This window comes from Anolis sagrei, chromosome 4 (assembly GCF_037176765.1).
Source record: "Anolis sagrei isolate rAnoSag1 chromosome 4, rAnoSag1.mat, whole genome shotgun sequence".
NCBI lineage: Eukaryota > Metazoa > Chordata > Lepidosauria > Squamata > Dactyloidae > Anolis > Anolis sagrei.
Window position 1 is genome coordinate 2,670,664 of NC_090024.1, and position 15,453 is coordinate 2,686,116.

Genomic DNA, 15,453 nt, shown 5'->3' on the forward strand with positions numbered 1-15,453 from the left:
AGAGGTCTTCCTGGTCAATCGAAAGGTCGAACAGGGCATAGGGTTACAACCTGTGTTGGATGAGGTTCCACTCCCCCTGAAGACGCAGGTTCGCAGCTTTGGAGTGATCCTGGATTCATCGCTGAGCCTGGAACCCCAGGTTTCGGGGGTGGCCAGGGGAACTTTTGCACAGTTAAAGCTTGTGCACCAGCTGCACCCATACCTTGGGAAGTCTGGTCTGGCCACAGTGGTCTATGCTCTGGTTACATCCCGAATAGATTACTGCAATGCACTCTACGTGGGGCTGCCTTTGAAGACGGTTCAGAAATTGCAGTTAGTCCAATGGGCGGCAGCCAGATTACTAACAGGAGCTACATACAGGGAACATACCACCCCCTTGTTGTGTCAGCTCCACTGGCTGCCTGTCCACTTCAGAGCTCAATTCAAAGTGCTGGTTTTGACCTATAAAGCTCTATACGGTTCTGGCCCAGCTTACTTGTCCGAATGCATCTGCCTCTACGTCCCGCCTCGTAACTTAAGATCATCCAGGGAGGCCCTGCTCTCACTCCCACCAACATCGCAAACGTGGCTGGTGGAGACGAGAGACAGGGCCTTCTCGGCTGTAGCCCCCAGCCTGTGGAATTCGCTTCCAAATGAAATATGATCGACCCCATCCCTCCTAGCATTCAGGAAGAAATTAAAAACTTGGTTTTGGGACCAGGCTTTTGGACAATAAACATAAAGCAGCATTTTGACTGGAAATAGACTGGCAAGACGATATGTATGAGGATACGGTTTTATTGTTCTATCAGTGGGTTTGTGGACTGCGTATTGTTTTAAAAACTGTAATGATAATTTGGTTTGTTGTTGTTCATTCGTTCAGTCGTCTCCGACTCTTCGTGACCTCATGGACCAGCCCACGCCAGAGCTCCCTGTCGGCCGTTACCACCCCCAGCTCCCTCAAGGTCAGTCCAGTCACTTCAAGGATGCCATCCATCCATCTTGCCCTTGGTCGGCCCCTCTTCCTTTTGCCTTCCACTTTCCCCAGCATAATTGTCTTCTCCAGGCTTTCCTGTCTCCTCATGATGTGGCCAAAGTAATTTGGTTAATTAATTGCTATTGTTTTAACTTTGTATGTATTTATAGTTTCATACTGTGTTATTGATTGTGGCATTGACTTGGTGCCTTTTTGTTAGCCGCTCTGAGTCCGCCCCCAGGGGTTGGGAAGAGCGGGATAAAAATGCTATTAATTAATTAATTAATTAATTGAGAGGAAAGAGGTGGGAGTGAAAAGGATCAAGGAGGAGCATGGAATGTGGATAAGGTGTTAGTAATGTAAGTCAACATTGACACTGAAATTCAACATCTTGTTTGATTGATGTTCTTTGGACTAGGCTTCATGCTGTTTGCTATTGATCTTTTGAAACTTACTTTTGCATTTAAGACTTTTCCTTTCCTCAATAAACTACAAAATCTCCAGCCTTTGTGTGGTTTGGTGTTTGGAGCAAGGTGACTCTACTCTGAGCTGCGACAATAAGCTTAGCTCTGCCCGTTTCCTTTCTCAAAGACTCTCCTCACTTTATACCTCAGCTCCTTCTGTTGTGTTTTGACTCTGCTCATGTCATGCTAATGAAAGGTTGAACTTTTTCAACCTTTGAAAGCCTGAGACCTTTCCCGTTTTAGCGTAAACCTGCAATAGGGAGTGAATTTCCCTTTCAGACGGTCAAGGCATCCTTCTTACTGTTTCGGTGGCATCTGTTTTCTTGCAGTGAGCACAGATTGGTTGTCTGTTCAGCCTTCTCCGTGCTGAAGAGGATTTAATGGGTCGGCCGGTATCGTTCAGAGGAACACCTGGCGCTGACCGTGGGCGACACACGGAAAGGGGGCTCTGGCCACGCTCTCCGCTTTGCAAGCCTGCCAGAGCCTCTTAACCGCGGCTGCAGAAGTCATTACCTAGGAAAGAGGGAAAGATGGAGCCGCACCAGGTTTTGCACCGAGGGGTTTGACCGAGCAAAACAACAAGCAAGGAGTGGATGCACCAAGCGGTGTGTTGAGTCTGGAGAAAGGAAGGCAACAGGAGGGGGAAACGCTTAGTTAGGCAGGAGGATGCTCTGAGCAGGAGGGGAAAAGGCCATGGATAGGTCAAGGCAAGGTGAGCGGCCTCCGGATTGGAGACAGCAGAGAAGCACAACCTTTCCAGGTCTGCTGTTGTCATACAATCAAAGACTTGGAAGAGACCTCCTGGGCCATCCAGTCCAACCCTATTCTGCCAAGAAGCAAGAATATTGCATTCAAATCACCCCTAACAGATGGTCATCCAGCCCCTGTTTAAAAGCTTCCAAAGAAGGAGCCTCCATCACACTCTGGGGCAGAGAGTTCCACTGCTGAACGCCTCTCACAGTCAGGAAGTTCTTCCTCATGTTCAGATGGAATCTCCTCTCTTGTAGTTTGAAGCCATTGTTCCGCGTCCTAGTCTCCAAGGAAGCAGAAAACAAGCTTGCTCCCTCCTCCCTGTGGCTTCCTCTCACATATTTATACATGGCTATCATGTCTCCTCTCAGCCTTCTCTTCTTCAGGCTAAACATGCCCAGCTCCTTAAGCCGCTCCTCATAAGGCTTGTTCTCCAGACCCTTGATCATTTGAGTCGCCCTCCTCTGGACACATTCCAGCTTGTCAATATCTCTCTTGAATTGTGGTGCCCAGAATTGGACACAATATTCCAGGTGTGGTCTAACCAAAGCAGAATAGAGCATGGGGAGCATGATTTCCCTAGGTCTAGACACTAGGCTCCACTTGATGCAGGCCAAAATCCCATTGGCTTTTTTTGCCGCCACATCACGGGAGAACTCAACTTGACAGTGTTTTTATTTATGTCATGTATTTATTTACGTCACTTTTATCCCACCCATATCAACCCGAAGGCGACTCACAACATACACTTAGAGACAGAATTAGAAGGGACAAGGTGCTAGCTAACCCTTTTGCCCCTGACAGTGGAGGTCACACAAGCCATTGGGACTAAAAGCATTGTCAATGAATGACCCCAATAATTGCACTTCCCCCTCATAGCTCTTAGTGGTGTAGCTATACTGGCTTATAGCTTGGCTTTCTCCTACAAAACCCATTCAGATGCCCACAGCACAGAGAGATGCAAACGCAGGGGCCAGGACTCACCCCAGAGGTCAACTCTGTCCCCATATCAGGACCTCTTCTCCGATACATGCACATGTTTACCTCCAAGAGTGGGATTTGCTGCCAATTGCCAACAATGCCCTCCCATTCTGCACAAAGTATATAGACATGTTTCCGTGCAAAAGAACGTGCGGACACAATCTGACACAAGACAGAGCATTATCTGAGCCAATAAACAAAACAAAGTTCTCAGGAATCTCCGTAATTGATCAGTCGTTCTTAAAGGAAATGGAAAAGGGAGTGTGCAACATGAATCCCACAAAAAAATTAAGTTGTATCACCTCTGGTGTCAACAGGGATAAAGTTTTGGGTGGCTTTTAACCAAATTATGAGGGCTGAATGAAAAGTAATGCCTCCACCTTCGTAACTCCTCAACAGATGGCAGTACTGGTATGCGGCAGGTACTGGCTTGTTCAGTAGACTCTCCTCTACAGTTCCATTTCGGTGGGAAGCCTTAGCATTGAACAGTTGTGTTGTTAAAGTGTGAAGTATGGAACCCTGAAAAGATGGTCAGTTAATGCGACTTAACATTGTGTTTTGTGAATTGCTGAGCATCGAATTGTGCCTTTTGTAAGCCGCCATGAGTCCCCCCTAGGGGATTGAGAAGGGCGGGGTAGAAGCACCCCAAATAAATAAATAAATAAATAAAGCAACCTATGTGGCAGGTACTGGCTTGTTCAGTAGACTCTCCTGTACAGTTCCATTTTGGCGGGAAGCTTTAGCATTGAAGGGTTGTTGCGCCAGCTCCACTGGCTGCCGGTTTGCTACCAGGCCCAATTCAAAGTGCTGGCTTTGGCCTATAAAGCCCTAAACGGTTCTGGCCCAACTTACCTGTCTGAACGCATGTCCCCTTATGAACCATCAAGGACCTTGAGATCGTCCGGGGAGGCCCTGCTCTCGGTCCCACCTTTGTCACAAGTACGTCTGGCAGGGACGAGAGACAGGGCCTTCTCAGTGGTGGCCCCTCGGCTATGGAACGCCTTCTCTAGAGAGATTAGATCTGCTCCCTCCCTCTTAACGTTTCAAAAGCAAGTTAAAACATGGCCATTTGAGCAAGCGTTTACAAATGCAGGGTAACGGATATAGGTAATTGATATAGGAAACCTGACTACTTGCGATGGAACTGGACAAGGCTTGATAATATAGGAGACGCTAATGATGTTGTTTTTATTGCCTTGCTGTGTTTTATGCTGTTTTAATGTTTGAATGTGTATTATGGTATTATGTATACTGTTTTGTTGGAAACCGCCTTGAGTTGCCAATAGGCTGAGAAAGGCGGTATACAAATACAGTAAATAAATAAAAATTAACTGTTAAAGTGCAAAGTATGGAACCCTGCGCAGACTGTCGGTCAATGCGACTTAAACAACATGCAGTCATTGAAGTCTTGACAGCAGAAGGTGTCACCCCAAGGAGATTCATCAGAGAGTGCAAGCTGATGAATATGGTGATTATGTTGGTGTGAGGACTGTGCATTGTTGTGTGAGTAAGTTTAAAGATGTTGAGGTGGGAACATCTGACTTGTGTGACAAAGAGTCGGACGTCCTGTGACAGCAACCACCGAGTTTCACAAGCAAAAGGTTGACAGATTGATTCAGGACAATCGTCATATCACTCAGAGAGAAATTTCAAGCAAGTTAAAGAGCACATTCTAAGGATTATTTCTGTGTCTGATTTATTAAAATATCCCCATCCAAACCCAAGTAATGAAGGTGGAGGCATTACTTTTCATTCAACCCTCGTATATTGTGTTAGTTGGCTTACAAATGCCCGGTTATCTGTCTTTCGAGCAACAGTTCTGTTTAATAACAATAATAATTATGATTTTATTTCTTCCCTGTTTCTCCTTGTGGCGCGGGGCAGGTTACAGAATAATTAAAACACATAAACATTGGAAAAATACTAAAAATGCAGATATTCAAATATATTTCAATAAAATATGTATCATAATACACCAAACAGAGGTGTTGCTGATGCTGTAACGGCCACAGTCTATGCTTTCTGCACTTAAGGACGGAGGTAAATTCTCCACCAGAGAGAGACCCCTTCCGCAATGGATTAATTCCTTATATATCCCATAGAATAGGCTCTAGTCTGGGAATGAGGCTGCAAGGACTGTAATTTGCTCAACACCGCTGGTACAAAATGGAAAGGCAGGCTTACCTCCTCGTCGGAGCTGTCTTCCACATATTCGTTCTCTAGGGACTCTTCCTGCTGAGCGGTCCCTCTGTCCTTGACCGTATGGCCCAGGCTTCCCTTCTTCTTCTTAAGAGCTTCTCCAGCCTGTAAACAAAGATGGCGCAAACAGTTATCGTGCAAAGACAGGGAGAGGCTGCATTAGGTGCAGTTTCATTGGACACCCCCCCCCCACTCAAATAAATAAATAAATAAATAAATAAATAATAATTGTGTGGTTTTTTGGCATTGTATATTTCTGTCGCTTCTGTGATGGTTCATTTGTTGTGCTGACTGGCACAACCTGGGGATCACAACCAGATACAGTGAAGACATCTGCCCTTGCGCTGTGCTACTCTGCTGCTGAGTATGCATGCCCAGTGTGGAACACATCTCACCACACTAAAACAGTGGATGTGGCTCATAATGAGACATGCCGCATTATCACAGGGTGTCTGCGCCCGACACCACTGGAGAAATTACACTGCTTAGCCGGTATTGCACCACCTGACATCCGCCGGGAAGTAGCAGCCAATAGTGAAAGGACCAAGGCAGAGACATCTCCAGCTCATTCCTTGTTTGGGTATCAGCCAGCACGTCAACGACTTAAATCCAGACATAGTTTTCTAAGATCTACAGAGACACTCGCTGGAACACCTCAGCAAGCGAGAGTCCAAAAGTGGCAGGCTTAAACCCAGAACCTCAACCAATGGCTGATGCCAAATGAGAGACTCCCCCCTGGGCACACAGAGGACTGGGCGACTTGGAAGGCGCTGAACAGACTGCGCTCTGGCACCACGAGATGCAGAGCCAACCTTCAGAAATGGGGCCACAAAGTGGAGTCCACGCCATGCGAGTGTGGAGAAGAGCAAACCACTGACCACCTGCTGCAATGCAACCTGAGCCCTGCCACGTGCACAAGGGAGGACCTTCTTGCGGCAACACCAGAAGCACTCCAAGTGGCCAGATAATGGTCAAAGGACATTTAATCAACTACCAAACTCACAAATTTTGTATTTTCTCTGTTTGTTTGCTTTGTTCTGTTAGAAATGTAATATAATTGACTGGCTGCCCTGACACGAGAAATAAATATTTGTATTTTGATTCTGTAGCCCACTTGTCAATGGATGTCCAGAATCAGCAGCATCCACCGTCGTCCTTTTTATCCTGGGCATTGACCGAACCAGTATAGACTTCATTTTGGTTTGCTTCTCCATAGTGCTAATGGGTTAGGTGCTCTTGGTCCCACTCCTCAGGTGAGACCTCTCTGGCTTGGTTGGACTTGCTGGTAGTTACACTACCGCCAGCACAGCTCTCGGCATCCTTGGAGCAGTTAAGCCCCCACCACGACAAGGAAACTTCTCAAAGCACAGCAGACAAAGAGTGAGCACAAGAAAACCACATTCCAAACCAGAGCTGACAGCTGGCACAACAAAGCCTTACATAGGCAGTTCCTTGAGAAGATTGAAGGAAAAGTTGACAAGGAGAAGACCTGGTGATGGCTCACGAATGGAACCCTGAAGGAGGAGACAGAAGAAGGCCTGATTCTTGCAGCCCAAGAGCAAGCCATCAGGACAAATGCAATTAAGGCCAGGATCGAAAAATTAGCGGATGACCCAAAATGCACACTGTGGAAGGAGGCGGATGTAACCATGGATCATATCCTCAGCTGTTGGCACAACAAAGCATTGCATGGGCAGTTCCTTGACAAAATTGAAGGAAAAGTTGATAAGGAGAAGACCTGGTGATGGCTCATGAATGGGACCCTGAAGGAGGAGACAGAAGAAGGCCTGATTCTTGCAGCCCAGGATCAAGACATCAGAACCAAAGCCATTAAGGAGACTAGGACACGGAACAATGGCTTCAAACTACAAGAGAGGAGATTCCATCTGAACATTAGGAAGAACTTCCTGACTGTGAGAGCCGTTCAGCAGTGGAACTCTCTGCCCCGGAGTGTGGTGGAGGCTCCTTCTTTGGAAGCTTTTAAGCAGAGGCTGGATGGCCATTTGTCAGGGGTGATTTGAATGCAATATTCCTGCTTCTTGGCAGAATGGGGTTGGACTGGATGGCCCAGGAGGTCTCTTCCAACTCTTTGATTCTATGATTCTATGAAGGCCAGGATTGAAAAATCAGCGGATGACCCAAAATGAAGACTGTGCAAGGAAGCTCATGAAACCATGGACCATCTCCTCAGCTGTTGCAAGAAAATCGCACAGACGGACTACAAACAGAGGCACAACTCTGTGGCCCAGGTGATTCACGGGAACTTATGTCACAAGGAACACCTGCCAGCAGCAAAGAATTGGTGGGATCATAAACCCGCAAAGGTCGTGGAAAATGAACATGCAAAAATACTGTGGGACTTTTGAATCCAGACCGACAAAGTTTTGGAACACAATACACCAGACATCACAATTGTGGAAAAGAAAAAAGTCTGGATTACTGATGTCGCCATTCCAGTTGACAGTCGCATTGAGGAAAAACAACAGGAAAAACTCATCCGCTATCGAGACCTCAAAATCGGACTGCAAAGGCTCTGATTGCATAAACCAGTCCAGGTGGTCTCAGTGGTCACTGGTGCACTGGATGCCGTGCCAAAAGATCTCAGCCGGCATTTGGAAACAATAAACATCGACAAAATTATGATCTGTCAACTGCAAAAGGCCACCTGACTTGGATCTGCGCACATCATTCGGAAATACATCACACAGTCCTAGACGTTTGGGAAGGGTTCGACTTGTGATTTTGTGATACGAAATCCAGCAGAGAGATCTCGTTTGCTGTGACATACTGTGCTTTTGTGTCAATAATAATAAAAATAATAATAATACACTTTATTTATACCCCGCCACCATCTCCCCAATGGGGACTCCTTTTTATCTTTTATTTTTCAATACACTACAAAGACTTCAGTCCGTGAGCAGTTTGGTGATTTCAGCAAGGTGAATCTATTCTGAGGTGCGACACTCTGGTTGGTTCAAAGTACGGAACATCTAGGAGTGAGCATATTACATCTATCCCACTCCAGCTCATCCCCTGTTTGGGTATCAGCCAGCACGTCAATGACTTAAATCTAGAAATAGTTTTCTAAGATCTACAGAGACACTCGCTGGAACACCTCAGCAAGCGAGAGTCCAAAAGTGGCAGGCTCAAACCCAGAACCTCAACCAATGGCTGATACCAAATGAGAGACTCCCTCCTGGGCCCACAGAGGACTGGGCGACTTGGAAGGCGCTGAACAGACTGCACTCGGGCACCACGAGATGCAGAGCCAACCTTCAGAAATAGGGCTACAAAGTGGAATCCTCGACATGCGAGTGTGGAGAAGAGCAAACCACAGACCACCTGCTGCAATGCACCCTGAGCCCAGCCACATGCACAATGGAGGATCTCCTTGCAGCAACACCAGAGGCACTCCAAGTGGCCAGATACTGGTCAAAGGACATTTAACCAACTACCAAACTCACAAGTTTTGTATTTTGTCTGTTTGTTTGCTTTGTTCTGTTAGAAATGTAATATAATGGACTGGTTGCTCTGACACGACAAATACAAATACCTATCCCACTGGCTGCCAATGTAAAAGGTACAAAGTGTTTGTTTAAACACTTGAAGTCCTACCTGGTTTGCAACCAGGTTAACTACAAGATGGCCTTCTCCTGTACAATCCACCCCGCACACTTAGGTCCTCTGGGGAGAGCAACTTCAACCAGCCAGAACCCAACTGGTGACCATCACCATCTAGAATTCATCTAAAGACCTATCTCTTTGGGCAGGCCTACCCCAATATTTCATAGGGCACAAGAGGATATATAGGAAGATATATAGAATCAAAGAGTTGGAAGAGACCTCCTGGGCCATCCAGTCCAACCCCATTCTGCCAAGAAGCAGGAATGGTGCATTCAAATCACCCCTGACAGTTGGCCATCCAGCCTCTGTTTAAAAGCTTCCAAAGAAGGAGCCTCCACCACACTCCAGGGCAGAGAGTTCAACTGCTGAACGGCTCTCACAGTCAGGAAGTTCTTCCTCATGTTCAGATGGAATCTCCTCTCTTGTAGTTTGAAGCCATTGTTCCCTTGCGTCCCAGTCTCCAAGGAAGCAGAAAACAAGCTTGCTCCCTCCTCCTCCCTGTGGCTTCCTCTCACATATTTATACATGGCTATCATATATCCTCTCATCCTTCTCTTCTTCAGGCTGAACATGCCCAGCTCCTTAAGCTGCTCCTCATAGGGCTTGTTCTCCAGACCCTTGATCATTTTAGTCACCCTCCTCTGGACACATTCCAGCTTAGAGTCAATATCTCTCTTGAATTGTGGTGCCCAGAATTGGACACAATATTCCAGGTGTGACCTAACCAAAGCAGAATAGAGCATGGGGAGCATGACTTCCCTAGATCTAGACACTATGCTCCTATTGATGCAGGCCAAAATCCCATTGGCTTTTTTTGCCGCCACATCACATTCCTGGCTCATGTTTAACTTGTTGTCCACGAGGACTCCAAGATCTTTTTCACACGTACTGCTCTCGAGCCAGGCATTGTCCCCCATTCTGTATCTTTGCATTTCGTTTTTCCTGCCTAAGTGGAGTATCTTGCATTTGTCACTGTTGAACTTCATTTTGTTAGTTTTGGCCCATCATCTCTCTAATCTGTCAAGATCGTTTTGAATCCTGCTCCTGTCCTCTGGAGTATTGGCTCTCCCTCCCAATTTGGTGTCGTCTGCAAACTTGATGAGGAGAGGGGCACCTGTCCTGATGCCCTCTTTGTGGGCTTCCTAGAGGCACCTGCCTGGCGCTTTGGGGCAAGTGGAGGGCCTGCGGAGCAGCTCTCCCAATATTCCTCCCTTCTTGGAGGCTGCTCTGACGTCCTCTCGCTCACCCTGGGCCCACTATGGATAAACACTCAAACGCTGGGCTTTGGGACAGGATCCAGACCCCGGCCAGCCAGCTCCCAGCCCACGGCCTGGCGTTCCAGACGCACCTACGCCTTGGGCAAAGCTGCACATCCTTCCCTGGAAAAGAGATTGGCCTTTTCCTCCTCCTCCTCCTCCTCCCTCGGCCTGGAGTGGGTTCTGCCAGAGGAGGATGAGGATTTGACGGAATAATCAGAAAAGCAGCCCCACAAAACGGGCTCCTCCTGGGAGCAGTAAAGCCCAAGCGCTGCCTCCATCCCCATTGCGCATCCATCCAGGCCTTTGCAGATCATCCCCCTTCCCTTCCTCAACTTCCACCTTCCCGGCCAAAGGGAGAGAGAAAGCGGGGCCTCGGAAGCTGGGGCCAAGGAGAAGATGGGATTACAGCAAAAACAAAGGCTTTATTAAAGACTGGGGAAGGGTTGGGGGGGGGGGAAACGGACGTTGATCGGAGGTAAGTTTTATCCCAGGTTTTTGGCACCGGAGAGGTTTTGTCTGTCTCTCTCTCTCCCCTCTCTCTTCGCCTTCCCCGCACTTCCTTTCCTCCCACTGCTTCATGGGCTCAGAAGAGAGACCCCTGCCATAGTAGAAAGGGGTCTCAGGAGCCATTGAGGGTGTGCCATGAAAGCCTGCCTTCCCTGCAATTGCTGGCAAAGTCCTCATTCCCAAGAGGCACCTGGACTGTTAGCACCTGAGCCATCATGCTGCAGAGACAGGTACACATCCCAAAATGCAGATGTCCAACCAAACTCTCACACCGCTGTCTGGAAAAGGAAGACACCATAGTCTGACACGTTATTATTATTATTATTATTACTTGAAACAAAGCAAGATGAGTCCACAGCAGACACTCTGCTGGCTGTTGTATTGGATCACACGTCAGACCCTTCCCAAGTGCCTAGGACTGTGTGATGTATTATTATTATTATTATTATTATTATTATTAGAAACACAACAAGTTGAGTCCACAGCACACACTCTGCTGGCTGTTGTATTGGATCACACGTCGAACCCTTCCCAAGTGCCTAGGACTGTGTGATGTATGGACAATTATTATTATTATTATTATTATTATTATTATTATTATTATTATTATGGAGCTCCATTGGCTGCCGTTCATTTTCTGGTCCCAATTCAAGGTGCAGGTTCTTACCTACAAAGCCCTGAATGGTTTGGGACCCGCCTACCTGCGTGACCGCATTTCTGTGTACAAACCCACATGATCTCTTTGATCATCTGGAGAGGCCCTGCTCGCGCTCCCACTCCCTTTGCCGGCGTGATTGGTAGGGACAAAGGAGAGGGCCTTCTCGGTGGTGGCCCCCCGACTCTGGAACTCACTTCCCAAAGACATCAGGCACGCCCCCACTTTGGCAGTCTTTAGGAGGAGCCTGAAAAACGTGGTTGTTCCAGTGTGCCTTCCCAGAATAAGGGAAACCCTCAGCAATATGCCCTCAAAATGCACTTTACTACCGGTTTAGGATGGACTGCATTCCCTCATCTCTCTTTGAAAACCCTATACCAGTTATATCCTACCCTGTTCATGCCCAGCGCTTATTTTTTAATTTCTAAACACAGCAAGATGAGTCCATAGCACACACTCTGCTGGCTGTTGTATTGGATCACACGTCGAACCCTTCCCAAGTGCCTAGGACTGTGTGATGTATCAGTGAATATTATTATTATTGTTATTGTTATTATTAGAAACACAACAAGATGAGTCCACAGCAGACACTCTGCTGGCTATTGTATTGGATCACACGTCGGACCCTTCCCAAGTGCCTAGGACTGTGTGATGTATCAGCAAATATTATTATTATTGTTATTGTTATTATTAGAAACACAATAAGATGAGTCCACAGCAGACACTCTGCTGGCTATTGTATTGGATCACACGTCGGACCCTTCCCAAGTGCCTAGGACTGTGTGATGTATCAGCAAATATTATTATTATTGTTATTGTTATTATTAGAAACACAACAAGATGAGTCCACAGCAGACACTCTGCTGGCTGTTGTATTGGATCGCACGTCGGACCCTTCCGAAGTCTCTAGGACTGTGTGATGTATCAGCGAATATTATTATTATTATTATTATTATTAGAAACACAACAAGATGAGTCCACAGCAGACACTCTGCTGGCTGTTGTATTGGCTCACACGTCGGACCCTTCCGAAGTCTCTAGGACTGTGTGATGTATCAGCGAATATTATTATTATTATTATTATTATTATTATTATTATTAGAAACACAACAAGATGAGTCCACAGCAGACACTCTGCTGGCTGTTGTATTGGATCGCACGTCGGACCCTTCCCAAGTGCCTAGGACAGTGTGATGTATCGGCTATTATTATTATTATTATTATTATTATTAGAAACACAACAAGATGAGTCCACAGCACACACCCTGCTGGCTGTTGTATTGGATCACACGTCGAACCCTTCCCAAGTGCCTAGGACTGTGTGATGCATCGGCTATTATTATTATTATTATTATTATTATTAGAAACACAACAAGATGAGTCCACAGCAGACACTCTGCTGGCTGTTGTATCGGATCACACGTCGGACCCTTCCCAAGTGTCTAGGACTGTGTAATGTATATTATTATTATTATTATTATTATTATTATTATTATTATTATTAACACAGCAAAATGAGTCCACAGCAGACACTCTGCTGGCTGTTGTATTGGATCACACGTCGGACGCTTCCCAAGTGCCTAGGACTGTGGGATGTATCGGCGAATATTATTATTATTATTAGAAACACAACAAGATGAGTCCACAGCGGACACTCTGCTGGCTGTTGTACGGGATCACATGTCGGATGCTTCCCAAGTGCCTAGGACTGTGTGTATCGGTGAATAATGCGTGCAGATCCCAGTAAGGTGGCCTTTTGCAGCTGACAGGTGGTCATTTTGTCAGCGTTGATTGTGTGAAAGTGCAGGCCAAGGTCTTGAGGCACTGGACCCGTTGTGCCCATCACCACTGGGACCACCATGACTGGCTTGTGCCAGTCTTTACAGTTCGATCTTTAAATCCTCATATCGTGTCAGCTTTTCCAGATGTTTCTCTTCAATCCTGCTGTCACTCAGGATTGCAACATCAACAATCCATACTTTGTTCACAACAAGATGAGTCCACAACAAACAAGAGGCTGGATGGCCATCTGTCAGGGGTGATTTGAATGCAATATTCCTGCTACTTGGCAGGGGGTTGGACTGGATGGCCCATGAGGTCTCTTCCAACTCTTTGATTCTATGATTCTATGATTCTAAGATCCCTATGCTGGCTTTTGTATTAGATAATACGTCAGACACTTGCCAAGAGTCTAGGCCTGTGTGATGTACAAGCGAATCTGTGTGATGTACAAGCGAATAATGCATGCAGGTCCCAGTAAGGTGACCTTTTGCAGCTGGCAGATGGTCATTTTGTGTTTAAATGCAGGCCAAGGTCTTTAGGCACTGCACCCAGTGTGCCAATCACCACTGGGACCACCTTGGATGGCTTGTGCCAGAGTCTTTGCAGTTCGATCTTTAAATCTTCGTATCGTGTCAGCTTTTCCAGTTACTTCTCGTCAATCCTGCTGTGGGATTACAATATCAATTATCTATACTTGTTCTTTTTCCGCAATTTGAGGTCAGGAGTCTTGTGCTCCAAGACTGAATCCTGATGTCCCAGAGGAGCTTGACGTGTTAATTTTCTGTAACGTTTTCCAGCTTGTGATCCCACCAGTTCTTTGTCGCAGGCAGATGGTGTTTGTGGCACAAGTTCCAGTTAATCATCTGAGCAACGCTGTTGTGCCTCTGCTTGTAGTCTGTCTGCACAATCTTCTTGCAGCAGCTGAGGATGGGATCTATTGTTTCATCTGCTTCCTTGCAGAGTCTACACTTGGGATTTGTTGTCGACTTTTCAATTTTGTCTTGGATGGCCTTGGTTCATAGAATCATAGAATCATAGAATCAAAGAGTTGGAAGAGACCTCCTGGGCCATCCAGTCCAACCCCATTCTGCCAAGAAGCAGGAATGTTGCATTCAAATCACCCCTGACAGATGGCCATCCAGCCTCTGTTTAAAAGCTTCCAAAGAAGGAGCCTCCACCACACTCCCTCCGGGGCAGAGAGTTCCACTGCTGAACGGCTCTCACAGTCAGGAAGTTCTTCCTCATGTTCAGATGGAATCTCCTCTCTTGTAGTTTGAAGTTATTGTTCCATTGCGTCCTAGTCTCCAGGGAAGCAGAAAACAAGCTTGCTCCTTCCTCCTCCCTGTGGCTTCCTCTCACATATTTATACATGGCTATCATATCTCCTCTCAGCCTTCTCTTCTTCAGGCTAAACATGCCCAGTTCCCTAAGCCGCTCCTCATAGGGCTTGTTCTCCAGACCCTTGGTCATTTGAGTCGCCCTCCTCTGGACACTTTCCAGCTTGTCAATATCTCTCTTGAATTGTGGTGCCCAGAATTGGACACAATATTCCAGATGTGGTCTAACCAAAGCAGAATAGAGGGGAAACATTACTTCCTTAGATCTAGACACTAGGCTCCTCTTGATGCAGGCCAAAATCCCATTGGCTTTTTTTGCCGCCACATCACATTCCTGGCTCATGTTTAACTTGCTGTCCACGAATGGCTTGTTCTCGGGCTGCCAGAATCAGGCCCTCCTTTGTCTTCTTTTTCAAAGTTCCATTTATGAGCCACAGCCAGGTTTTTTCTTTGTGGTGGTGGTGGTGGTGGTTGTTGTTCTAATGGCTTGTTCTTGGGTTGCCAGAATCAGGCCCTCCTTTGTCTCCTTTTTCAAAGTTCCATTTGTGAGCCACAGCCAGGTTTTTTTTTCTTTGTTGCTGTTGTTTTCTTTGTTATTATTATTATTTGTAGTAGTAGTATTATATTTTTCCCACTGTGTATTTAAGTTAAGAGAGCCAGCATGAGTTACTGTGAGTTTTCCAGGCTGTTCCAGAAGCTGAGTTGTTGTAGGTTTTTTGGGGCTGTATGGCCATGGTCTAGAGCAGTGGTTCTCAACCCTGGGTCCCCAGATGTTTTTGGCCTACAACTCCCAGAAATCCCAGCCAGTTTACCAGCTGTTAAGATCTCTGGGAATTGAAGGCCAAAAACATCTGGGGACCCCAGGTTGAGAACCACTGCTCTAGAGGCATTCTCTCCTGACATTTCGCCTGCATCTATGGCAAGCATCCTCAGAGGTAGT

At 46.5% G+C, this 15,453-nt stretch overlaps 1 protein-coding gene across 1 annotated transcript in view; it reads right to left on the reverse strand.

The window, feature by feature from the left end:
• BOP1 (BOP1 ribosomal biogenesis factor) overlaps positions 1–15,453 on the reverse strand; it is a 164,775-nt gene that overhangs the window by 125,484 nt on the left and 23,838 nt on the right. Inside the window, exon 3 of the mRNA XM_067467210.1 lies at positions 5,335–5,454. Coding sequence (XP_067323311.1) covers positions 5,335–5,454 — 120 coding nt within the window. The remainder of the gene's footprint in view (positions 1–5,334; positions 5,455–15,453) is intronic.